The 26,998-nt window shown below is 44.9% G+C and overlaps 1 protein-coding gene and 1 non-coding gene across 8 annotated transcripts in view; both read left to right on the top strand.

Annotated features, from left to right (window-relative positions):
* TIPIN (TIMELESS interacting protein) overlaps positions 1 to 26,998 on the top strand; it is a 57,135-nt gene that overhangs the window by 10,613 nt on the left and 19,524 nt on the right. For 2 of the 7 annotated variants that reach the window (XM_054667710.2, XR_008539618.2), the window contains 6 exons: positions 14,041 to 14,176; positions 17,907 to 18,047; positions 18,655 to 18,733; positions 19,268 to 19,343; positions 21,406 to 21,528; positions 21,717 to 21,780. In XM_054667710.2, the coding sequence (XP_054523685.1) occupies positions 17,915 to 18,047; positions 18,655 to 18,733; positions 19,268 to 19,343; positions 21,406 to 21,528; positions 21,717 to 21,780 (475 nt within the window). In that variant the 5' untranslated portion in view covers positions 14,041 to 14,176; positions 17,907 to 17,914. Of the gene's footprint in view, positions 1 to 14,040; positions 14,177 to 16,713; positions 16,838 to 17,906; positions 18,048 to 18,654; positions 18,734 to 19,267; positions 19,344 to 21,405; positions 21,529 to 21,716; positions 21,781 to 26,998 lie in introns of those variants that run through there. The other 5 variants (XM_054667711.2, XM_016928403.3, XR_008539619.2 and 2 more) reach the window with 4 other exon arrangements.
* Positions 23,481 to 23,616, top strand: LOC112205767 (small Cajal body-specific RNA 14). The gene has a single exon (XR_002939854.1). It is a non-coding gene; the product is annotated as a small Cajal body-specific RNA 14 (non-coding RNA).

The raw sequence follows: 26,998 nt of genomic DNA, 5'->3' as shown, positions 1-26,998 counted from the left end.
GATTATGCCAAAAAAAAAAATATGATTATTTTTCCTTTGTCTATCAAACCTTTCTCCAATTTTGATACTCACCTTCAATTTCAAGTTATAGCAAGCCATATTTTGCATAAATTCAATATATTTGGATATATCATAATCCATATTTCTTTTGAGTTCTATGGATTTGGGGCCTAACACAGAAACTGGCAAATCTAGGTGCCATTCAAACTTAGTTTATAGACTATATTTTTATTTTGTTTATTTATTTGAGACAGGGTCTTACTCTGTCACCCAGGCTGAAGAACAGTAGCACGATCATGGCTCACTACAGCCTGTAACTCCCAGGCTCAAGTCTCAGCCTGGAACTCCTTCTGTCTCAGCCTCCCAAGCAGCTGGGACTACAGGTGTGTGATACCATACCCAGCGCTTTTTTTTTTTTTTTTTTTTTTTTTTTTGTAAAGATGAGGTCTTGCTATGTTGCCTAGGCTCATCTCAAACTCCTGAACTCAAGTGATCCTCCCGCCTTGGCCTCCCAAAGTGCTGGGATTATAGGCATGAGCCACTGTGCCCAGTCTATAGACTATTTTTTTAAAAAGCAATTTCCTATAATGCCCATGATGTATATAGTCCAAATTTAGAAATTTATTTTAGGGAAATAATCCAAGATGTACAAAGATTTAGGCTGGGCGTAGGGTCTCACGCCTGCAATCTCAGCACTTTGGGAAGCTGAGGCAGGCAGATCACAAGGTCAGGGGTTCGAGACCAGCCTGGCCAACATAGTGAAACCTCATCTCTACTAAAAATACAAAAATTAGTCAGCCATGGTGGCGCGCACCTGTAGTCCCAGCTACTCAGGAGGCTGAGGCAGGAGAATTGCTTGAACCCGGGAGACAGAGGTTGTGTGAGCTGAGATCGCACCACTACACTGCAGCCTAGGCAGCAGAGCAAGACTCTGAATCAAAAATATATATATACAAAGATTTATGTATAACAGGGACATTTGGTTCAGCATTACTCATAATAACAAAATAGAAACACAAAGTAATGTCCTTTTTTTTTCTTGGGAAAAAAACATAAAAAATTGTTTACAGTGATTATATTTAGAAAGACTTGCTAGCCAAGTGTGGTGGCTCATGTCTGTAATCCCAGCACTTTGGGAGGCCGAGGCAGGCAGATCACGAGGTCAAGATTTCAACACAGGCCTGGACAACATAGTGAAATCCCATCTCTACTAAAAATACAAAAGTTAGCCAAGTATGGTGGTGGGTGCCTGTAGTTCCAGCTACTTCGGAGGCTGAGGCAGGAGAAACGCTTGAACCCAGGAGTCAGAGGTTGCAGTGAGCCGAGATCATGCCACTGCACTCCAGCCTGGGTGACACAGCGAGACTCCATCTCAAAAAAAAAAAAAAACAGACAGACTTGCTCAATGGGAAGAAAATCTTTCCTTTTGCTTTTTGTGTCTGTTGTTTGTATCATTTGATTTTTCTGTCCACATAGATGTACTAATTTATTTTCTTCAAAAACATCAACAGATATATATCTATAGATATAGATATATAGATAGATATAGATATAGATATAGATTTTTTTGAGACAGAGTCTTGCTCTGTTGCCCAGGCTGGAGTGCAGTGGCACGATCTTGGTTCATTGCAACCTCTGCATCCCCATTTTGAGCGATTCTCCTGCCTCAGCCTCCTAAGTAGCTGGAATTACAGGTGCCCACCAGCACGTATGTCTAATTTTGTATTTTTAGTAGAGACGGTGTTTCGTCATGTTGACCAGGCTGGTCTCAAACTCCTGACCTCGAGTGATCACCTGCCTTGGCCTCCCAAAGTGCTGGGATTACAGGTATGAGCCACCATGCCCAGCCAATGGGCTTCCAATTTTATTACTGTTGCCCTGGATTTCTCTCCCTGCATTTTGGACACACATAGTCCACTGCTTCCTTGGAATTTCTTTTCTTTTTCTTTTTTTCTTTCTTTCTTTTTTTTTTTTTTTTTTTTTTTTTTTTGAGATGGAGTCTCACTTTGTTGCCCAGGCTAGAGTGCAATGGTGCATTCTCAGCTGACTGCAACCTCTGCCTCCTGGGTTCAAGCAATTCTCCTGCCCCAGCCTCTCAAGGAGCTGGGACTACAGGCGCAAGCCACCACACCTGGCTAATTTTTTTTTTTTTTTTTGTATATTTAGTAGAGACAAGGTTTCACTGTGTTAGCCAGGATAATCTCGATCTCCTGACCTCGTGATCCTCCTGACTCGGCCTCCCAAAGTGCTGGAATTACAGGCATGAGCCATTGCACCCAGCTTAATGTGCTTTATTTTTTGAGACAGAATTTCACTCTGTTGCCCAGGCTAGAGTACAGTGGCACAATCTCGGCTCACTGCAACCTCTGCCTCCCAGATTCAAGCAATCCTCTTGTCTCAGCCTCCCGAGTAGCTGGGACTACAGGCGCCCGCCACCATGCCCAGCTAATTTTTGCATTTTTAGTAGAGACAGGGTTTCACCATGTTGGCCAGGCTGGTCTCGAACTCTTGACTTCATGATCTGCCCGCCTTGGCCTCCCAAAGTGCTAGGATTACAGGTGTGAGCCCCCGCGCCCGGCCCACCCCCAGTTTTTTTTTTTTTAGGAGGGACTCTAACTCTCCTAAATTGGGTCTCTAACTCAATTCTGCCTTTTACCTGGGATAAAATATACTCCACCACTTAACAAGAGGCGGCCAATTCATGCTGCAGTATATTTCTTTTGGGTAGGGTGATTCTCCAATATTGTCCCTTTGTGGTCACCAGGAAGAGATTACTGGAACATAGTCTTAATTTAGACCCCAAGAGAGGGTTTTTGGATCTTGTGCAAGAAGGAATTTGGGGCAAGTCCATAGAGTAAAGTGAAAGCAAGTTTATTAAGAAAGTAAAAAAAGTAAAATGATATGCAGAGCAGGCTGGGCGCGGTGGCTCACGCCTGTAATCCCAGCACTTTGGGAGGCCGAGGCAGGCAGATCACGAGGTCAGGAGTTCGAGACCAGCCTGACCAACAGGGTGAAACCCCGTCTTTACTAAAAATACAAAAATTAGCCGGGCATGGTGCCACACACCTGTAATCCCAGCTACTCAGGAGGCTGAGGCAAGATAATTGCTTGAACCCAGGAGGCAGAGGTTGCAGTGAGCCGAGATCGTGCCACTGCACTCCAACCTGGGCGACAGAGCGAAACTCCGTCTCAACAGAAAAAACAACAAAAAAAGAATATGCAGAGCAGCAGCTTGGGCTGCTTGACTGAGTATATTTATGGTTATTTATTGATTATATACTAAACGGGTGGATTAAACATGAGGTTCCTGGGAAAGGGGCAGGCAATTCCCAGAATGGAGGGCTCCATTTTTAGACTATATAGGGTAACTTCCAGACATTTTCATGGCATTTGTAAACTGTCCTGGCACTGGTAGGAGTGTCTTTTAGCATGCTAATGTATTAGAATGTATTATGTATTATGTATAATGTATAATGTATTATGAGCAGTGAGGACAACCAGAGGTCACTTTCGCCACCATCTTGATTTTGGTGGGTTTTGGCTGGCTTTTGTTACCATATCCTGTTTTACCAGCAGGTCTTTATGACCTGTCTCTTGCAATACCAGTCCTGTTGACCTCTTATCTCATTTTGAGACAAAGAATGCCTAACCTCCTGGGAATGCAGCCCAACGGGTCTCATCTTCATTTTACTTCAGCTCTTATTCAAGACACAGTTGCTCTGGTTCAAATGCCTTTTTCTCCAATTATATTTCTTTCTTTTCTTTCTTTTTCTTTTCTTTTTTTTTTGAGATGGAGTTTCACTCTAGTCACCCAGGCTGGAATGCAGTGACGTGATCTCAGCTCACTGCAACTTCTCCCTCTCGGGTTCAAGCAATTCTCCTGCCTCAGCCTCCTGAGTAGCTGGGATTACAGGCGCCTGCCACCACACCCAGCTAATTTTTGTATTTTAGTAGAGACGAGGTTTCACCATGTTAGTCAGGCTGGTCTCAAACTCCTGGCCTCAGGCGATCTGCCTGCCTCGGCCTCCCAAAGTGCTGGGATTAGAAGTGTGAGCCTCCAATTATATTTCTACATGCCTCTCCATACTTTGTTGAACCCAAGCATAAAAATATTTTGCCCTGTATCTTTGAGTCTTCATTCGGAATGCCCCAGTGTATACATGTTGAATACATTTGTAATCCTTTTCCCTTATTAATCTGCCTTTTGCAAGTTGATTTTTTAGTGGAACTTTAGAGGGTCCTTGTCCTTTATGGTTGCTTGTCTTTACTCTTTCCTTCATGAAAGACTTCTTGGCTGGGCATGGGCTTATGCCTGTAATCCCAGAACATTGGGAAGCCGAGGCGGGCAGATCACGAGGTCAGGAGTTCAACACCAGCCTGGCCAACATGGTGAAACCCCGTCTCTAGTAAAAATACAAAAATTAGCTGGGCATGGCGGTGTGCATCTGTAATCCCAGCTCCTTGGGAGGCTGAGACAGGAGAATTGCTTGAACTTGGAAGGCAGAGGTTGCAGTGAGTCGAGATCGCATTGCTGCACTACAGCCTGGGCAACAAGAGCAAGACTCTGTCTCAAAAAAAAAAAAAAAGAAAGAAAGAAAAGAAAGATTTCTCTATAACATGTTGATATGGTTTGGACATTTGTCCCTGCCGAGATCTCATGTTGAATTGTAATCCCCAGTGCTGGATGGGGGCCTGGTGGGAAGTGTTTGGGTCATGGGGGTGGATCCCTCATGGCTTGGTGCTCTTTGTTTTTGTTTTTTGGTTTTTTTTTGAGAAAGAGTCTCGCTCTGTTGCCCAGGCTGGAGTGCAGTGGTGCAGTCTCAGCTCACTGCAAGCTCTGCCTCCCGGGTTCACACCATTCTCCTGCCTCAGCCTCCAGAGTAGCTGTGACTACAGGCGCCTGCCACCACCTCCCGCTAATTTTTTGTATTTTTAACAGAGATGTGGTTTCACCATGTTAGCCAGGGTGGTCTCGATCTGACCTCGTGATCCACCCAACTCGGCCTCCCAAAGTGCTGGGATTATGGGCGTGAGCCACCGCACCCAGCGGTGCTCTTTTCAAGATAGTGAGTTCTCAAGAGATCTGGTCATTTAAAAGCATGTGGCACCTCCCCACTCACTCTCTCTCTCTCACTTGCTCCTGCTATCACCATATATGACATGCCTGATCTCCCTTTTCCTTCTGCCATCATTGTAAGCTTCCTGAGGCCTCCCCAGGAGCTGGTGCCAGAAGTATGCAGAACCATGAGCCAATTAAACCTGCTTTCTTAGCCAGCGGTGGTGGCTCACGCCTGTAATCCCAGCACTTTGGGAGGCTGAGACAGGTGGATCACTTGAGGTCAGGAGTTGGAGACCATCCTGGGCAACATGGTGAAATCCCATCGCTACTAAAAATACAAAAAAAAAAAAAAAATTTAGCTGGGCGTCGTGGTGCATGCCTGTAATCCCAGCTACTTGGGAGGCTGAGGCAGGAGAACAGCTTGAACCCAGGAGGCAGAGGTTGTGGTGAGCCGAGATCATGCCACCGCACTCCAGCCTGGGTGACAGAGTGAGACTCCATCCATCTCAAAAAAAAAAAGGCCGGGAGCGGTGGCTCACGCCTGTAATCCCAGCACTTTGGGAGGCCGAGGCGGGCGGATCACGAGGTCAGGAGATCGAGACCATCCTGACTAACGCGGTGAAACCCCGTCTCTACTAAAAATACAAAAAAATTAGCTGGGCATGGTAGCGGGCGCCTGTACTCTCAGCTAGTCGGGAGGCTGAGGTAGGAGAATTGCGTGAACCCAGGAGGCGGAGCTTGCAGTGAGCTGAGATCGCGCCACTGCACTCCAGCCTGGGCGACAGAACAAGACTCCATCTCAAAAAAAAAAAAAAAAAAAATTATCCGGGCGTGGTGGCGGGCGCCTGTAGTCCCAGCTACTCGGGAGGCTGAGGCAGGAGAATGGCGGGAACCCGGGAGGCGGAGCTTGCAGTGAGCCGAGATCGCGCCACTGCACTCCAGCCTGGGTGACAAAGCGAGACTCCGTCTCAAAAAAAAAAAAAAAAAAGTCTTCTTTCTTTATAAATTACCCAGTCTCAAGTATTTCTTTCTTTTGGTGGCACATGCCTGTAATTCCAGATACTCAAAAGGCTGAAGTGGGAGAATTGCTTGGACACAAGAGGCAGAGGTTGCAGTGAGCTGAGATTGTGCCACTGCATTCCAGCCTGAGCGACGGAGTGTGACTCCATCTCAAAAAAAAAAAAAAAAAAAAAGAGTCCAGGCACGATGGCTCATGCCTGTAATCCCAACACTTTGGGAGGCCAAGGTAGGTGGATCACTAGAGCTCAGGAGTTTCAGAGCAGCCTGGGCAACACACTGAAACTCCATTTCTACAAAAAATATAAATAAGTAGCTGGGTGCTGTGGCGCATGCCTGTGGTCCCAGCTACTCGGGAGGTTGAGGTGGGAGGATCACCTGTGCCCAAGAAGGTCAAGACTGCAGTGAACCATGATTATGCCACTGCACTCCAGCCTGGCCAACAGAGTGAGACAGTGTCTCAAAATATAAATAAATAAATAAAATAAAAACTTTAAGCAAATGATATTTAGCACATTTTAACTGAGGAGAGAACAAAGAGCAATTTGTGAGTTGGGTAGCCCTCAGAACCAGAACTGGCTCAGAGTGACCCCATTTTCATTTGGTCTGGCCTGTTCGGGCCTAGTGTGGGAGGTTAGTCCATAGCAATGTCCTCTCACTATTTTGTTTAACAGTATAAAACTGTTTACAAGCCGGGCGTGATGGCTTATGCCTGTAATCCCAGCACTTTGGGAGGCCAAGTCGGTTAGATTGCCTGAGGTCAGAAGTTCAAGACCAGCCTGCCCAACATGGTGAAACCCCATCTCCACTAAAGATACAAAAATTAGCTGGGCATGCAGGCAGGCACCTGTAATCCTAGCTACTTGGGAGGCTGAGGCAGGAGAATCGTTTGAACCCGGGAGGCGGAGGTTGCAGTGAGCAGAGATGGGGCCATTGCACTCCAGCCTGGGCAACAAGAGCGAAACTCTGTCTCAAAAAAAATTTAAAAATGAATAAATAAACAAATAAAACTGTTTACAGTGGTGAGATAGTCTTCTCATACTGAGAATTGCTTATATGCATTATTGGGAAAATACTACCTATTACAGTCCTCATTTTTTTTTTTTTTTTTGAGATGGAGTCTCGCTCTGTCGCCCAGGCTGGTGTGCAGTGGCGCAATCTCGGCTCACTGCAAGCTCCGCCTCCCAGGTTCACGCCATTCTTCTGCCTCAGCCTCCTGAGTAGCTGGGACTACAGGTGCCGGCCACCACGCCCAGCTAATTTTTTGTATTTTTAGTAGAGACGGGGTTTCACCATGTTAGCCAGGATGGTCTCGATCTCCTGACCTTGTGATCCGCCCGCCTCGGCCTCCCAAAGTGCTGGGATCATAGATATGAGCCACCGTGCCCGGCCTAATTTTTGTATTTTTAGTAGAGACGGTGTTTCACCATGTTGGCCAGGCTGGTCTCGAACTCCTGACCTCAGGCAATCCGCCCGCCTTGGCCTCCCAAAGTCTGGGATTACAGGCGTGAGCCATCACGCCCGACCTATTTTTACTTTTCAGAGACAAGGTCTCACTGTGTTGCCCAGGCTGGTCTTGAACTCCTGGCCTCAGGAGGCCCTTTTGCTTCAGATTCCCAAAGTGCTGGGATTACAGATGTGAACCACCGCACCCAGTCTCTATTTAGTTTTTGGGTTTTTTCCCCCATTATTTGCAGCTGAACTGATCTTAACTCTCTGGCCTGCCCAACTGAATTGTTAATGCTGCTGCAGCTCTGAATGGGTGCTAGTTTGGGCATGCCAGTTTGGGCATGTGGTGTACAGGTGGGGGCAAGTATATGTCAGAATCCTGAGATGGAGTCCCTCAAATACACAGCAGACCACTATCACTGGCAACCCAGCACTTACACAAGTGATAAATCCAAAAAACACTAGCCAATAAAGAAGACTCAGGGATTTTGCTTTTTTAATGTGGGATTGAGATAGTTCATGGTCTTTTGGTTTTAAGAGACTCCATTTCTTTTCTTTTTATTTTTATTTACTTATTTATTTTTTGAGATGTAGTCTTCTCTGTCACCTAGGTTGGAGTGCAGTGACCTGATCTTGGTTCACTGCAACGTCTGCCTCCCGGGTTAATGCGAGTCTCCTGCCTCAGCCTCCCGAGCAGCTGAGACTACTGGCATGTGCCACCAGACCTGGCTAATTTTTGTATTTTTAGTCGAGATGGGGTTTCCCCATGTTGGCTAGGCTGGTCTCGAACTCCAGACCTCAAGTGATCTGCCAGCCTTGGCCTCCCAAAGTGCTGTGATTACAGGTGTGAAATCGTGCCCAGCCTCCATTTCTCTTCTTTCAAACCTGATCTCTGAGAGCCTATATAGATTTGGGGTGGACTGGGTTCCCTGCTAGAAAAAGTCTGACACTATATTCAATTTTTGGTCTTTCAAAAGTCTTCTTTTTTTTTTTTTTTTTTTTTTTTTTAGATGGAGTTTCGCTCTTTGTTGCCCAGGCTGGAATGCAGTGACGCAATCTCGGCTCACTGTAACTTCTGCCTCCTGGGTTCAAGCGATTCTCCTGCCTCAGCCTCCTGAGTAGCTGGAATTACAGGCATGTGCCACCATGCCCAGCTAATTTTTGTATTTTAGTAGAGACAGGGTTTCACCATGTTGGCCAGGCTGGTCTTGAACTCCTGACCTCAGGTGATCCGCCTGCCTTGGCCTCCCCAAGTGCTAGGATTACAGGCATGAGCCACTGTGCCCGGCAGAGCCACCGCGCCCACCCTCAATTTCTTTCTATTTCCTTTTTTGAGATGGGGTCTGGCTCTGTTGCCCAGGCTGGAGTGCAGTGGCACAATCTCGGCTCACTGCATCCCCCCACTTCCACACTGGAGTGATTCTCCTACAGGCATGTGCCACCACACCCAGCTAACTTGTATTTTCAGTAGAGAAGGGGTTTCTCCATGTTGGTCAGGCTGGTCTCAAACTCCTGGCCTCAGGTGATCTGCCTGCCTCAGCCTCCCAAAGTGCTGGGGTTACAGGCATGAGCCACCGTGCCTGGCCTAAAACGTTAAACTCTTTTAAAAGAGTTTTAATGACACGGTCTGTAGGAAAACTATATTTTATATCTCCGGTGAAATGGCTAAGAAAAACATATTCTTATATTCCTCATGTATGAAAAGAAGACAATAGGTTCTTGCTTTTTGCTGTTTTTTTTTTTTTAAATTACGGGTGGGGCACAGTGGCACACACCTGTAATCTCAGCACTTTGGGAGGCCCAGGTGGGCAGATCACAAGGTCAGGAGATCGAGACCATCCTGGCTAACACGGTGAAACCCTGTCTCTACTAAAAATACAAAAAATTAGCCGGGCGTGGTGGTGGGCACCTGTAGTCCCAGCTACTCAGGAGACTGAGGCAGGAGAATGGTGTGAACCCGGGAAGCGGAGCTTGCAGTGAGCAGAGATCGTGCCACTGTACTCCAGCCTGGGCGACAGAGCAAGACTCCATCTCAAAAAAAAAAAAAAATACAATAGAAAGGTTATGAAAAATGAAAAGAGAATAAGGAATACTTGGTAATGATCCTAAACTTCTAGTTTTGGATAAATCTGAACAAGGTACTAAAATGTTCAGTTTAATTTTTTTTTTTTTTTGAGACAAAGTCTCGCTCTGTCGCCCAGGCTGAAATGCAGTGGCACGATCTCTGCTCACTGCAACCTCCGCCTCCCAGATTCAAGTGATCCTCATTCATCAGCCTTCCGAGTAGATGGGATTACAGGTGTTTGCCACTATGCCCGGCTAATTCTTATTTATTTATTTGGGATGGTGTCTCCTTCTGTAGCCCAGGCTGGAGTACAGTGGTGCGATCTCGGCTTACTGCAACCTCCGCCTCCTGGGTTCAAGCAATTCTCCAGCCTTAGCCTCCCCAGTAGCTGGGATTACAGGCATCCACCACCACGATGGGCTAATTTTGTATTTTTAGTAGAGATGAGTTTTCACCATGTTAGCCAGGCTGGTCTTGAACTCTTGATCTCAGGTGATCTGCCTACCTTGGGCTCCCAAAGTGCTGGGATTACAGGCCTGAGCCACCTGCATCAGTCCTAATTTTTATTTTTTCAGTAGAGACGGTGTTTCACTACTTTGGCCAGACTGGTCTTGAACTCCTGGCCTCAAGTGATCCACCTGCCTTGGCCTCCCAAAGTGCTGGGATTACAGACAGGAGCCACTGCATCCGGTGGACAATTAGTTATTGACAATATCAATGACTGACAACTGTGGTTGTAACTCAGATAAAACAACAAACAATTAGTTAACAAAATCTTTACATTTTCTTTTCCTGCTTTTTTGTAGTGATGGGGTTTCACCATGTTGCCCAGGCTGGTCTGGGACTCCTGGACTCAAGCAATCCTACTGTCTCAGCCTCCCAAAGTGGTGGGATTACAGGTGTGAGCCACTATGCCCGGCCAAAATCTTTACATTTTCTGAAAGGGTGAAACATTCTAAAAATCATATGGATAGTTATATAAAATGTATTAATGTCTTTTACTTTTATTTTTATTTTTTAGGGATAGGATGTCCCTATGTTGCTCAGGCTGGCCTTGACCGCCTGGGCTCAAGTAATCCTCCTGCCTCAGACTCTGAAGTACCTGCGATACTACAGTAACATACCATTAAATATTGTTTTTACTCCTCCTTACAACCCTATGAGGAAACTGGGTTAGACGGGGTGACTCATGTCTATAATCCCAGGACTTTGGGAGGCCTAGTTAGGAAGATCACCTGAGATCAGAAGTTCACGGTTACAGTGAGCTATGATTGTGTCACTGCACTCCAACTCAGGTGATCAAAAATAAAAAAAGGAAACTGAATCAGAGTTAAAAGTCACCAACCAGTAAATGATGGAACTGAGATTTAAACCTTCAAGAGTATCAGTATCTGCTCTGTTCGTTTTTGGCAGGCTGGGGGCGGCGTGGGGAAGGTGTATAACTTTTTTTAACTTCTCAGAGTGCTTTTACATTTACTTTGTTAGTCAAAAAGTATAGTATATAAACTTACCTGGATAATTAAAAGAATGCCTCTTGTCTCAACAATTCAGACTACTGAAATGGACATTTCTCATTCAAATTCATGTAACTTTTAGGCCTGGTGAGGTGACTCACGCCTGTAATCCCAGCACTTTGGTAGGCTGAGGTGGATGGATCACTTGAGGTCAGTTTGAGAGCAGCCCGACCAACATGGTGAAACTCCATCTCTACTAAATACAAAAAACACAAAAATTAGCCGGGAATGGTGGTGCATGCCTGTAATCCCAGATATTCGAGTGGCTGAGGCAGAGAATCTCTTGAACCCAGGAGATCGAGGCTGCAGTGAGCCAAGATTGCACCACTGCACTCCACCCTGGGCGACAGAATAAGAATCTGTCTCAAAAACAAAAAAAACTAAATTTATGTTAATTTTATTAATTGCTTAATATTAATTTATATTATCTCACAAGTATAGACATAAAATCATAAAATAAAGGAAATGTGACACATAGATACATGTTCACACATAATTTTAGACAGAATTGGTAATTTACTTTCTATCTTTGTGTGTGTGTGTGTGTGTGTGTGTGTGTGTGTGTGTTTTGAGACAGGGTCTCACTGTGTTACCCAGACTGGAGTGCAGTGGCATGATCACGGCTCACTGCAGCCTCGACATCCGGGACCCAGTGTTTTTTAAATTTTTTTTTTTTTTTGAGACGGAGTCTAGTTATATCACCCAGGCTGGAGTGCAGTGGTGTGATCTTGCTCACTGCAATCTCTGCCTCCTGGGTTCAAGCGATTCTCTCGCCTCAGCCTCCCGAGTAGCTAGGATTACAGGGAGGCACCCACCACACCTGGCTAATTATTGTATTTTTATTGAGACGGGGTTTCACCATGTTGGCCAGGCTGGTCTCGAACTCCTGACCTCAGGTGATCCACCCACCTCGGCCTCCCAAAGTGCTGGGATTACAGGTGTGAGCCACTGCACCTGGCTTCACTTTTTAAATTTTTAATAAAATGTTTCAAGCTACAGAAAAGTAGCTGGGTGCGGTGGCTCACGCCTGTAATCCCAGCACCTTGGGAGGCTGAGGAGGGGAGGATCGCTGGAGACCAGGCATTGGAGACCAGCCTGGGCAACATGGCGAAACTCCCATCTCTACAAAAAATTTAAAAAATTAGCTGGGTGTGGTGGTGCGAGCCTGTAGTGCCAGTTACCTGGGAGGCTGGGGAGGGAGGATCACCTGATTCTAGCTGTGATCGCACCACTGCATTCCAGCCTCAGCAACAAAGTGAGACCATCTCAAAGAAGAAAAAAAAAAAAGAAAGAAAGAAAAGTGGAGAGAATAATGCTGCCAGTATTCCCTAATTATCTTCTAGGTTTGGCAAATCTTAATGATGCTATATTTGCTTCAGATAACATTTTTAAATTTAGTTTTTTGAATAGTTAATACATTTGTATGTTCAAAAAAATAGTTAAGTTCCCATCCCACTCTATCCCATATGCCACTTTCATTGCATAGGTTCTAGTTATATATTTTTCTGAGGTTGTGTGTGTATGTTTGTGTGTATACAAACAAATACAAATATATTTGGACTTACTATTTAAAAATGGAAAAGTTAACTTTTTAAAAAATGTTTTTTCTTTTTAATAGAGACAGGGTCTCAGTATGTTGCCCAGGCTGGTTTTGAATTCCTGGGCTCAAACAATCCTCCTGCGTCAGCCTCTCAAAGTGCTAAGATTACAGGCATGAGCCACCAAGTCTGACCAAATAACTTTTTTTTTTTTTTTTTGAGACAGAGTCTTGCTCCGTCGCCCAGGCTGGAGTGCAATGGTATGATCTCAGCTCACTGCAACCTCTGCCTCCCAGGTTCAAGCGATACTCCTGCCTCAGCCTCCTAAGTAGCTGGAATTACAGGTGCGCGCCACCACGCCCGGCTAATTTTTGTATTTTTAGTAGAGATGGGGTTTCACCACGTTGGCTAGGCTGGTCTCGAATTCCTGACCTCGTGATCTGCCCGCCTCGGCCTCCCAAAGTGCTGGGATTACAGGCGTGAGCCACCGCACCCGGCCCCAAGTAACATATTTTCGACATTTTTTTTTTCTTTACATTTACACTCTCTCGCTTTTTTTTTTTTTTTTTTTTTTTTTTTTTGCGACAAGGTCTCACTGTCACCCAGGCTGGATCTCCAGCTGGATCGCCAGCAGTGCGATCCTAGTCACTGAAGCCTTCAACTTCTGGGCTCAAGCCATTCGCCTGCCTGGGCCTCCCAAAGTGCTGGGATTACAGGCGTGAGCCACACCGCACCTGGCCAGTGTCTATGTTCAGCCCTATTTTTCCTCTCTTTACCACCTCTTTTCTCAGCTTATTATTCAATAAACAATTCATAAAACTCTGAGTTCGAGGCATTCTGCTATGAACTCTGAAGAAGCGGTACTTTCTTATTCACTATTGCTTGCCTCTGTCCTTTTTCCTCCTCCCACAACTCAGTTTTCCAAAAACCGAGACCTATTTCCAAGGTTTAAAGTGCCGGGCACGGTGGCTCACGCCTGTAATCCCAGCACTTTGGGAAGCTGAGGTGGGAAGATCGCTTGAGCTAAGGAGTTCGACACCAGCCTGGGCAGCTAATCCCCGTCTTTGCAAAACAAACAAACAAACAAAAACCCATTAAACCAAAAATTAGGTGTGGTGGTGTTAGTCGGGGAAGGGAGGCTGAGGTGGGAGGATCGTTTCAGCCCGGGAGGTAGAGACTGTAGTCAGCCGAGATCGAATCACTGCTCTCCAGCCTGAGTGATAGAGCGAGACTTAGTCTCAAGAAAAAAAAAAAGAAAAACCCCAGAATAACAAGTATTAACTTTATGCAAATAAGGAGGCTTAACTGAGTTCCTCTGAAGAATTCAGTAGGGAGGAAATTGTGGGACCGAAGGCGGGACCGGCGTGGTGGGCGGAACCTGAGAGGCGGGTTTTGCAGGCTCCGCCCAGCCCCCGCGAGGATTTGGCGCCAAACGCTGCGGGCCCTTCTCGCCCCAGGAGTTCCCGAGTATCGCGAGAAGCGCGCTTAGTCTGCACGCCGAGGTCCGCGCTGTGGCCCGTGTTTTCTGCGTGAGGTGAGAGCTGGCTGGCGGGCCAATGAAGTTCTTGCGGGGAGAGGGGAGTCGGACTAGCCAGGGAGCCAGATGGAAGAGCCAGGGAGCCGGACAGACTAGCGGGAAAGCCTAATTGTCGCAGGAAGGGGGTCAGGAGGCTGGGGGGTCGACCTGACCCGGCCTGGAGAGGTGGGGAGGTGGGCGCGTGTCCCGGTTGCTTAGGTTTTGGGATGCCTCTTACTCTGCCAAGCCGCTTAGCGGGAGGGAACGTGTTCCTGATCATCTTTAGCCCAGGCTTCTGTCCGGGGCGTGTCAATGTAGAAATCCCCCAGCGAATGTTGGATGAATGAATGAAGTTGAAGAGAGGGTAGGCGGGGAACGAGGATGAGGGGGACGGCTGGAGAAGAGGTATGGGAGGTTCGATGTTTCAGGGATGGCACCCAAGGGGGACATAGAGGCAGCACGGTAGCACTTCCTTTGCGATGAGGGGCGTCTCTTTGGACTTCTTGGAAAAGAGGTGGGCATTGGAAACCAGGGTCTGGGAACAAACCGTGGTTTGGACATAACATTTGTTACCTTCACTCTTCTGGGAGTTTGAGAAGTAGAGGAGGAAGTTCAGACAATTTCGTAAGTGTCTAAAAAGAGACAGTTATGCGACCATTGACGAGGAGTAAAAGTCGTCTATTGAGCATCTTATTCACTACAAATAGAAGAAAGAAATACCAGTTTCCTGACAAGCCCCACCCCATGCTTGGCCAGTTCCTGAGTACACTTAATATATTTTAGGTACTGTCATCAAACTCAGAGCTCGCTGTCAGCCTCAAAGGTCTGAACCCTAGTATAGATTCTTGTAGCATGCTTGAAGTTACAGTGGGTCATGATCAGGAATTGATGCTTTGTTTTTGTTTTTGTTTTTGTTTTGAAACGGAGTCTCGCTCTTTCGCTCAGGCTGGAGTGCAGTGGCGCGGTCTCGGCTTACTGCAAGCTCCGCCTCCTGGGTTCAAATGATTCTCCTGCCTCAGCCTCCCGAGTAGCTGGGACTACAGGCGTGTGCCACCACGCCCGGCTAAATTTTTTTGTATTTTTAGTAGAGATGGGGTTTCACTGTGTTGGCCAGGCTGGTCTCGAACTCCTGACCTCATGATCCGTCCGCCTCTGCCTCCCATAGTGCTGGGATTACCGGCGTGAGCCACCGCGCCCAGCCGATGCTTTGCTTTTATATTTATGGTAACCGAAATTTAGAATTAGTGAGATTTTAAAGACCGTCTAACTCCAATTTGGGGAAACTTTGGAATTTTTTTTTTGCATTCCATCATTCATCAAATATATATTGAGCACCTGGGGCCGGGCGCGATGGCTCACGCCTGTAATCCCAGCATTTTAGGAGGCCGAGGCGGGCGGATCACGAGGTCAGGAGATCGAGACCATCCTGGCTAACACGGTGAAACACCGTCTCTATGAAAAATACAAAAACTTAGCCGGGCGTGGTGGCAGGCGCCTGTAGTCCCAGCTATTCGGGAGGCTGAGGCAGGAGAATGGCGAGAACCCGGGAGGCGGAGCTTGCAGTGAGCAGAGATCGTGCCACTGCACTCCAGCCTGGGTGACAGAGCCCGAGACTCCTTCTCAAAAAAAAAAAAAAAAAAAAAAAGAGATATATATTGAGCACTTGCTGTGTAACAGCATTGGGGTTCCAGCTTTGTAACACAGAGAGACTTAACCTGGTTGCCCTTTTTGAGCTACAGTCTAGTTTGGGAGACGAACAATAAATAACTGTATAAATAAAACCTGATATTGAAACTGGATAAGTGCCATGACACTTGTACTTGACACTATGAATGCTTACTAAAGAAGGATTTAGAGAAATTGAGGTAAACTTTTGAAAAGGTGATAGTTGAGATCTGGAAGAGATTAGGAGTCAAGGAATAGCTTTTTCAAGACGGGAAATAGTATTTGTAAAGAGCCAGTGGCCTGAGGGATATAGCTCTTTCAAGGAAAGAAAAAGCATAGAGTAGTGTGAAGTGAGACTGGTGAGTTACTAAGAGGCTGGATCACACAGGGCCTTGAAGTTTTGTCTTTATCTTAAGAGCAATCAGAAACCATTGAAATACTTAATCCAAGTGAGGTGATCAGCTTTATATTTTCAGATTCAGTCTAGATGTAATAGGGACAATTGAAGGAGACAAGAGTGGATGAGAGTAGTGGAGTAATGCAAGCAAGAAATGTTGGGAAGTGGTTATAGAGATAAGGAGAAATAGACAGATTCAAGGGATATTTAGGAAATAAAATGGGCAGGATCTGTGGGATAGGGGAAGGAATTGCTAAAGATGACTTGTAGGTTTCTGAATTGCATAGCTGGATAGATGTCATTTAATGAATTAGGAAAATTTAGAAGTTTGGTTTTGTACCTGCTGAGTTACAGGTGCCTTTCAGGCGTTTAGGAGGTGTAAAATGGGAAGTAGTGATCTGGATCGCAGAGTCAAGGCCTAGGGTAGAGATAAAAATCAGGGAGTCATCTATAAATCAGTACTTATTAAAGCTCTGTGCATAAATGAATGAAGAAGCCCTAGGATGGAGTCTTGGATACTTAATGGCCAGGTTAGAAGATAAACCTGCAAAGAAAATCCAGGAGGAGTGCCCAGAAAGGGAGGAAAGCCTCAGCCTCCCGAGCAGCTGGGACTACAGGTGCGTGCCACAACACCTGGCTAAATTTTTTTTATATTTTTAGTAGAGACGGGGTTTCACTGTGTTGGCCAGGCTGGTCTCGAACTCCTGACCTCATGATCCGTCTGCCTCTGCCTCCCATAGTGCTGGGATTACCGGCGTGTCTTAGAAGTTAAGGTAAACATTTTTCCCAGAAAAAAACTGACCAAAAGTGTCAGTTGTTATTGAGAAGTGAAGTAAGGCAGTACTGAAAAACATTCTTTCTAGTTATCAACCTGAGGATAATTTCCCATTCTTTAAAGGAAACCTTACCTAGAAGACCAATATGTAAACACATTAAAAAAATTTTTTTTATTTTTAATTTTTGTGGGCACGTAGTAGGTGTATATAAACAGATTTTTTTTTTTTTTTTTTTTTTTTTTTTTTTGAGACAGAGTCTTGCTCTGTCGCCCAGGCCGGAGTGCAGTGGCTGCATCTTGGCTTACTGCAAGCTCCGCCTCCTGGATTCACGCCATTCTCCTGCCGCAGCCTGCCGAGTGGATGGGACTACAAGCGCCCGCCACCACGCCTGGATAATTTTTTGTATTTTTAGTAGAGACGGGGTTTCACCGTGTAGCCAGGATGGTCTCGATCTCCTGACCTCGTGATACTGCCCGCCTCGGCCTCCCAAAGTGCAGGGATTACAGGCGTGAGCCACCGCGCCCAGCCCAGATTTTTTTTTTTTTAAGCAGCTCTAATTGAAGTGGGGGTGAAGTACCTATATCCTGCGTATTTCATACCCTATTGGATCACAGTTTGAAACCCTCTGAAAAGTCAAATTCATCTTTTTATGGTAGGGGAAACTCAATAGTTGAGGTAAAAGGATTTGTTCAAAATGATATAGTTATTTAGTGTTAGGGTCTACATTGGAACTTAGATTATCTAGGCTAGTCTTTTTTTTCATAATTAGTATCTTCTCTACTTTTCATGATGTGTGAGTTTGAAATGTGGTCTAACTGATTGAAACACATGAAATGGCTGCAGGTAGAACTTGTCTATATAGTGGAGACTATTTTGGATGAATACAAATAACTTTAATTTTTTCCCCTAGAGGAAAAGATGCTAGAACCACAGGAGAATGGCATGATTGACCTACCAGATTATGAGCATGTAGAAGATGAAACTTTTCCTCCTTTCCCACCTCCAGCCTCTCCAGAGAGACAAGATGGTGAAGGAACTGAGCCTGATGAAGGTATGTATAGAGAGTTTTAAAAAGGAGGCTGTGAGGCCAGGCACGGTGGCTCATGCCTGTAATTCCAGCACTTTGGGATGCTGAGGCGGGCGGATCACAAGGTCAGGAATTTGAGACCAGCCTGGCCAACATGGTGAAACCCCGTCTCTACTAAAAATACAAAAATTAGCCGGGGTGTGGTGGCTGTGGTAAAAGGTATTTGAGGAGAAAAAAGAAAAAAAAGGAGGCTGGGCACAGTGGGTCCTGCCTGTAATCCCAGCACTTTGGGAGGCCGAGGCAGGAGGATGGCTTGAGCCCAGGAGTTCAAGACCAGCCTGGCGAGACCTCAACTCTACTAAAGATTTAAAAATTAGCCGGGTGTGGTAGGCAGCACCTGTACTTCCAGCTACTCAGGATACTGAGGCAGAAGAATTGCTTGAGCCTAGGAGTTTGAGGCTGCAGTGAGCCAAGATCGCACCACTGCACTCCAGCATGGGCAACAGAGTGAGACCCTGTTTCAAAAAAAGGTGTCCCATGTTTAGTTATCTTATCAGCTTGGAAATGATACATAATAAATAATACAAATCATTTAAGTACAGTAATACTGAATCGTGGTTTGTTTCACCAGAGTCAGGAAATGCAGCACCTGTTCCTGTACCTCCAAAGAGAACAGTTAAAAGAAATATACCCAAGCTGGATGCTCAGAGGTACATTTACTATATTCTTATACATTTATACTTTTTATTTTTAATATCCATTGTTTTTCTTCTAATGTTATAAACTTTTGGTTGGTATGATGTGGAGCTCTTATATTTCTAAAAACTTTTTTTTAGTTCAGCAGAACATATTTTTTCTTATGGTCTTGCTTTGGACCAAACTCTAGAAAACCTGAAATTAGGCTGGGCGTGGTGGCTCAAGCCTATAATCCCAGCTCTTTGGGAGGCCTACGTGGGCGGATCACGAGGTCAGGAGATTGAGACCATCCTGGCTAATACGGTGAAACCCTGTCTCTACTAAAAATACAAAAAATTAGCTGGGTGCGGTGGTGGGTGCCTGTAGCCCCAGCTACTCGGGAGGCTGAGGCAGGAGAATGGCGTGAACCTGGGGGAGGCCGAGCTTGCGGTGACCCGAGATCGCGCCACCGCATCCCAGCCTGGGCGACAGAGTGAGACTCCGTCTCAAAAAAAAAAAAAAAAAAAAGAAAATAAAACTTGAAATTAAAAACATATTTTTATTCACAGATTAATTTCAGAGAGAGGACTTCCAGCCTTAAGGCATGTATTTGATAAGGCAAAATTCAAAGGTAAAGGTCATGAGGTAAGAACTGATTTTTATGTAAGACCTTTGTTTTTTAAAATAGCAATAAAAATGTGGACCCATTATGATCTTGGAAATCTCAGAATGCTTTAAGATACTATCCTTAGTCGTCGTATGTCTTGAGTTGTGATGTACTAGAAAGGGAACTGTTTGAAGAATTAGAAAGCATGTCTTGTGCAGTCTCATTTTTTGCTGCTTAAACCTTGGCTATAGGAAAATCACACCTGTGTCTGTAAAGTCTCAGTTTTTATTTTATAATTTACAGGAATAAAATTTACTTTGTCTACCTCAAAGTTTTAAATTTCATGAGGGCAAGGACTCTGCCTGTATCAGTCACTTATGTGTCCCCAAGATGTGGCACAGTGCCTGGTTCATAATAAATGTCAGTAAAGTGTGGTTAAAAAATGAATACATTTAGTAACTGTCAATCACTTTACAAATGCACATTTTGAAATCTATTTTTGAATTATGTAGGAGTGTAGGTATACTTTTTTGCAGATGATAGTATATTTTTAGAGAGTTTTGTAGTTTTTCAAGTGTTTCTAATATATTCTTTTTTTTTTAAGACGGAGTCTTGCTTGCTCTGTTGCCCAGGCTGGAGTGCAGTGGCGCAATCTAGGCTCACTACCAGCTCCGCCTCCCAGGTTTACGCCATTCTCCTGCCTTAGCCTCCCGAGTAGCTGAGACTACAGACGCCCGCCAACAGGCCTGGCTAATTTTTTTTTTTGTATTGTTAGTAGAGACGGGGTTTCACCGTGTTAGCCAGGATGGTCTTGATCTCCTGACCTTGTGATCCTCCCGCCTCGGCCTCCCAAAGCGCTGGGATTACAGGCGTGAGTCAGTGCCCGGCCTACTATCTTTTAACTTTATTAAGTGTTTTTTTTTGTTTTTTTGAGAAGAAGTTTTGCCCTTGTCACCCAGGCTGGAGTGCAATGGCTCGATCTTGGCTCACTGCAACCTCCACCTCTTGGGTTCAAGCGATTCTACTGCTTCAGCCTCCCAAGTAGCTGGGATTGCAAGTGCCCACCACCACGCCCAACTAATTTTTGTATTTTTGGTAGAGATGGGGTATCACCATGTTGGCCAAGCTGGTCTGGAACTCCTGACTCCGGTCATCCACCCGCCTCGGCCTCCCACAGTGCTGGGATTACAGGCGTGAGACACTGCGCCTGGCCAACTTTATTAAGTTTTTGTACTGGGATTTTTTTTCATCTAATTTTTATGAATCTGTATCCAGGCGGGGTGCTATGGCTCATGCTGTAATCCCAGCACTTTGGGAGGCCAGGGTGGGTGGATCACTTGAGGCCAGGAGTTCAAGACCAGCCTGGCCAACATGGCAAAACCTCCTCTCTACTAAAAAATACAAAATTTAGGCCAGGTGTGGTGGCGCACACCTCTAATCCCAGCTACTTGGGAGGCTGAGGCATGAGAATTGCTTAAACCCGGGAGGCTGAGGTTGTAGTGAGCCAAGATTGTGCCCTTGCACTTCAGCCTGGGTAAGAAAGCGAGAATCTCTCTGAAAAAAACCAAAAAAGCCACAAAAACAAAAAAAAAACCCTGTATCCAGTGCTCTTTTAGACTGCAGTCCTCTAAGTTCTTAATAATTTTCTCTCTTTTTTTTGGATATAGGATCTCGCTGTCACCCAGTCTGGAGTGCAGTGGTGTGAACTTGGCTCACTGCAACCTCTGCCCCCCAGGCTCAGGGAGTCCTTTCACCTCAGCCACCTGAGTAGCTGGGTCCACAGGTGTACACCACCATGCTTGGCTATTGTTTTGTATTTTTAGTAGATACGGGGTCTCACCATGTTTCCCAGGCTGGTCTTAAACTCCTTAGCTCAAGTGATCCATCCCCCTAGGCCTCCGATAGTGCTAGGATTACAGGTGTGAACCACTGTGTCTGGCCAATATTTTTCTTATTAAAGTTCCTTTTATAAGTTTTTCAACCTTATAAACATAAAATGACCCCAGTGATTTTGGCATAGCTTTTCAGTTCTGAAAGTTGCTGACGGGGTCAGCTGTGAGAATGAGACTCCTGTTTACCATTTTTATTTTTATGTGCCAGGCTGAAGACTTGAAGATGCTAATCAGACACATGGAGCACTGGGCACATAGGCTATTCCCTAAACTGCAGTTTGAGGATTTTATTGACAGAGTTGAATACCTGGGAAGTAAAAAGGAAGTTCAGGTAAGTGTTGAGATGATTATAAATATTCATATGCTAAATGGTAGGATAGATTTAGTTGAGGCTAAATTGCTGTTTAAAGTGTTCATTTTGAAATCTCTTTTGGTAGAGAGGGAAAAGTAATAGCAAATTATCTCCCCCCAACATGATTGGTAAAGAGGTAAAAATAAATAATCTCTTTTCATTTTCAGACCTGTTTAAAACGAATTCGACTTGATCTCCCTATTTTACATGAAGATTTTGTTAGCAATAATGGTAAGAATATAGGTTTATTTACTTTATAACAATTTTGCTTTTAGAAATAGATCTAGGCAGGGTGGTGGCTCAACCCTGTAATCCCAGCGCTTTGCTTTTTTGTTTCATGTTTAGGGACAGAATCTTGCTCTGTCACCCAGTCTGGAGTGCAGTAGCACAATGATAGCTTACTGCAGGCTTCAACTCCTGGGCTTAAGGGATCCTCCCGCCTCAGCCTCCCGAGTAGCTGGGACTACAGGTGCATGCCATTGTGCCTGGCTAATTTTTAAATTTTTGTAGAGATGGGGATCTCCCTGCGTTGCCTTGGCTGGTCTCACACTCCTGGCCTCAAGCCATACTGTGCCTGGCCAACTTTTTTTTTTTGAGCTGGAGTCTCACTCTGTAGCCCAGGCTGGAGTGCAGTGGCATGATCTCGGCTCACTACAACCTCCATCTCCTGGGTCCCGGTTCAAGCAATTCTCCTGCCTCAGCCTCCTGAGTAGCTGGGATCACAGGCATGCGCCACCATAGCCAGTTAATTTTTTTTTTTTTTTTTTTTTTAGTAGAGACGGGGTTTTACCATGTTGGCCAGGCTGTTTTTGAACTCCTGACCTCGTGATCCGCCCACCTTGGCCTCCCAAAGTGCTGGGATTATAGGCGTGAGCCACTGCGCCTGGCTTGTTATTTTTTTTTAAAGACTAGCCAAGTTCAGTAGTGAAAAGGGAGGAAAGAGTAGAACAAGGAGTTTGATCTGTGACTGTGAATTGATAACTCATTACCTTTGGATCAACCCCAGTTCTTTGGGAGGCCATGGAGGGAGGATTACTTGAATCCTATAGTTGGAGATCAGCCCGGGCAACCGAGTGAGACCCCATCTACAAAAATTTTTAAAAAGTTAATCAGGTGTGGTGGCGCATGTTGTAGCTACTCAGGGGGTTGAGGCGGGAGGATCACTTGAGCCCAGGAGTTCAAGGCTGCAGTGAACCAGGATCACACCACTATACTCTGGGCAATAAATAGGGTGAGAGACCTTGTCTGAAAAAAAAAAAAAAAAAGAAAGAAAGAATAGAAGTAGTTAGAGGAGGCAGTATTATAGGACCAGATCCTTAGTCCATATTGTGTATATAATTAAAGTATGGTAAAGTACAATAAATAGATAAGTTAAAATGCCTTGGTAGTGGGCTGGGCGTGGTGGCTCATGCCTATAATCCTAGCACTTTGGGAGGCTGAGGTGGGCAGTTCACTTGAGGTCAGGAGTTTGGGAACAGCCTGACCAACATGGGGAAACCCCATCTGTACTGAAAATACAAAAATTAGCTGAGGGGGGTGGTGCACGCCTGTAATCCCAGCTACTCAAGAGGCTGAGTCAGGAGAATTAACTTGAATCCAGGAGGTGGAGGTTGCAGTGAGCCGAGATTGCGTCGTTGCAATCCAGCCTGGGTGATAGAGTGAAACTCTTGTCTCAAAAAAAAAAAAAGCCTTGGTACATCTAGAATGTTGTATATCAAATTTGTTGTAGAATATGAACTTTTGAGAACTCTGGTGACCCACTGATCCTATATAGCACTTGTTAATAAAAATATATATCAAGATAAAGTGTTCATATACATATACACCATTGGATAAAGTGGTACTGGGAAATTAGGCAAAATAATTTATAATGAAAGTTTGCATTTCACTTGGAGCGCAGCTCTCGGATATAGGACTTTAGTGAGACCTTTGTGACTGTTCCTGGTATTGATTGCATTTGTTAGTTGTACGGTGCAACCATAGACAGTCACACACATTAAAACAGATGGTTCCTGCCGACAGGGTCTGTATAGTTATCAGATTTTCTGTGCGATGGCTCCATACATGTTTGTTTTTGTTTTTTAACTTTTAACAGATGTGGAAGAAAATACAGGTTCCATGTAGAATTCCCTAAAGTTATTTATAAACTACTTTCAAACATGTAAAGGAATGTGATTTAGGCCGGGCGCGGTGGCTCACGCCTGTAATCCCAGCACTTTGAGAGGCTGAGGCGGGTGGATCACAAGGTCAGGAGATCGAGACCATCCTGGCTAACATGGTGAAACCCCGTCTCTACTAAAAAATAATAAAAAAAATTAGCCGGGTGTGGTGGCGGGCACCTGTAGTCCCAGCTATTCGGGAGGCTGAGGCAGGAGAATGGTGTGAACCTGGGAGGCGGAGCTTGCAGTGAGCCGAGATCACACCACTGCACTCCAGCCTGGGCGACAGCAAGACTCCGTCTCAAAAAAAAAAAGGAATGTGCTTTAAATAATCCATGATTTAAATTTCTTGGTAAAATATGGTATGTATGGATGGCATAGGATTGGGTATATGTAAAGGAATGAGTTATTACAGTTCTAAATTCCACAGCATATACTACTGGGTTACTTTTTGAGGTGCCCGGTATGTGATAAAGGTTCAGGGATAAAAAAATGACTAAGATCAGGCCCCTTTGTGGGCAAATACAGTAGTGAATGAATCAGACATACAACATTGCCAGTAGTGTGGTAGGTGTTGTAATTAGAGGTATGAGTAGATCACAGGGTGGGATGCAAAGGAGAGCATAATTACATGTCCCTGAGGGTAGAGGGAGAACTTCACAAAGGAGGATTCAGAAGAATTTTGATTTGGGGGTGAGAGGAAGAAAAAAGAAATTAAAAAGAAAAAAAGTATTTTGAATGAACAGTAGAGGTCAGGCAGAGGTGATTTTGAATGGGGGAGCCATCTATGCAGAGGTGTAAATTAACTTGGATTTCAGGCTCTATATTCTATGGCAGTAAAAAAAAAAAAAAAAGATAAATTAAGGCCAGGCACAGTGGCTCACGCTTGTAATCCCAGCACTTTGGGAGGCCAAGACGGGCGGATCACTTGAGGCCAGGAGTTCGAGACCAGCCTGGCCAACATGGTGAAACCCCATCTCTACTAAAAATACAAAAAATTAGCCTGGCGTAGTGGCACATGCCTGTAATCCCAGTTACTCGGGAGGCTAAGGCAGTAGAATTGCTTGAACCCGGAAGGCAGAGGTTGCAGTGATCCGAGATTGTGCCATTGCACTCCAGCCCGGGCAAAAAGAGTAAAACTCTGTCTCAAAAAAAAAAAAAGGAGATAAATTAACATGGACCATTCAGAGAATTACAAGCGTGCTGAAATATAGGGTACAAATAAGAGAACTGAATCTGAGATTTTTGTTTGTTGTGTCATATATTTAATTTGTATCTTAATAGTCTCCAAATTTTTTTGATCAGGTGCCACAGAAGTAAAAATGTTTTGACTATTTTATTTGTTGATTAAATACATTTACTTCTATACGGATGTAATTTGTAATGTACTTTTTTTTTTGAGACGGAGTCTCACTCTGTTGCCTAGGCTGGAGTGCAGTGGTGCGATCTCGGCTCACTGCAACCTCCACCTCAGTTCAAGTGATTCTCCTGCCTCAGCCTCCCAGTAGCTGGGATTACAGGTGTGCACCACCACACCTGGCTAATTTTTGTATTTTTAGTAGAGACAGGGTTTCATCACGTTGGCCAGGCTTGTCTCGAACTCCTGATCTCAGTTGATCCACCTGCCTTGGCCTCCCAAAGTGCTAGAGTTACAGGCGTGAGCCAGTGAGCCACTGTGCCCGGCCTAAATTTAGTTTTTGTAGTGACAGGATCTCACTATGTTGCCCAAGCTGGTCTGTATCTCCTGGCCTCAAACAGTCTGCCTTGGCCTCCCAACGTGCCGGGATTACAGTTGTGAGCCACTGTGCTTGGCCTCCAGCTGTTCTTTGGACATTTCAGGCACATTTTTATTCTAAGGCTTTTGTATTGTCGTACTCTGCCTGGAACACTCTTCCCTTGTACCCCTCAAGTCCGCATGACTGTCTTACACTCCTCAAACTGCTCAAATGACAACTTGGTGAAGCCTCCCCATTACACTGTTATAGTTGCATCCCCACTCCCATCATTTCTGACTCCCCTATGCTGTTTCCTTTTGCATTGCCCTTGTTTCCCTTTAATTTTTATATAGTTTACTTATGTTTTAGTTTGTCTTTACTACAATGATGGCATCCTGTAACACATTGAATATTTCTAGCTTTAGCTTCTTTGCCATAATCACTTGCCAATGAATGTTGCAGTAAATGAATTTCATGCATACTTCTAATTTTTTAAAATTTCATTTTTATTTACTTATTTCTTTTTGAGGCAGGGCCTCACTCTGTCGCCCAGGGTGGAGCACAGTGGCATGATCATAGCTCTGCAGCCTCGACCTCCAGGGCTTAAGCAATCCTCCCACCTCAGTCTCCTGAGTAGTTTGGATTACAGGCATGCACCACCTGCCTGCCCAAGTTTTTCTTTTTTTTTTTTTCTTTTTTTTTTTTTGTAGAGAAAGGGTCTCCCTATGTTTCGCAGGCTGGTCTCAAACTCCTGGGTCCACGTGATCCTCCCACCTTGGGTTCCCAAAGTGCTGGGATTATAGGCATGAGCTGCTGCACCCAGCTTTAAATCTCATTTTAATCCTACTCAAAGGAACCAGCTGCTTCTTACAAAATATATTGTTTATATAAATAGGTCATTTACTACTGAAGATACCTTTGTTTTCTTGGTTCATCAAAAGTAGTTTTTTTTGTTTTTTTTTTTTACTTTTTTTTTGTAATAGAGACTTTTTTTTGCTATGTTGGTCACGTTGGTCTTGAACTCTTGTTCTCAAGCAATCCTTCTGCCTCAATCTCCCAAAGGGCCATGATTACAGGCGTGAGCCACCTTGTCCAGTCAAAATTAGTTCTTTGAGTTCATTTGAAGCCAGGAGTTAGGGACCAGAGAGCTCAACACCTATAGTCCCAGCTATTTAGAAGGCTGAGGCAGGAGGATCCTTTGAGTCCAAGGAGTTTGAGGCTGGAGTGAGCTATGATCATACCACTGTACTCTAGCCTGGGTGACAGAGTGAGTCCCCATCTCTTGAAAAAAACAAAAAAAAGTAGTTATTTATGTATTTTGTTATTGATTTAGGATCCTGCAACCCTGTAAGATGAAGCACATTAAAAACCCCATGTTTCATAAGTGGTTCTTTTTTTGAGACGGAGTTTCACTCTTGTTGCCCAGGCTGGAGTGCAGTGGTGTGATCTCGGCTCACTGCAACCTCTGCCTCCTGGGTTCAAGCGATTCTCCTGCCTCAGCCTCCTGAGTAGCTTGGATTACAGTCATGTGCCACCATGCCCGACTAATTTTGTATTTTTAGTAGAGACGGGGTT

This window comes from Pan troglodytes, chromosome 16, assembly GCF_028858775.2.
Source record: "Pan troglodytes isolate AG18354 chromosome 16, NHGRI_mPanTro3-v2.0_pri, whole genome shotgun sequence".
Lineage (NCBI taxonomy): Eukaryota > Metazoa > Chordata > Mammalia > Primates > Hominidae > Pan > Pan troglodytes.
This window is presented reverse-complemented; position numbering and strand designations above follow the sequence as displayed.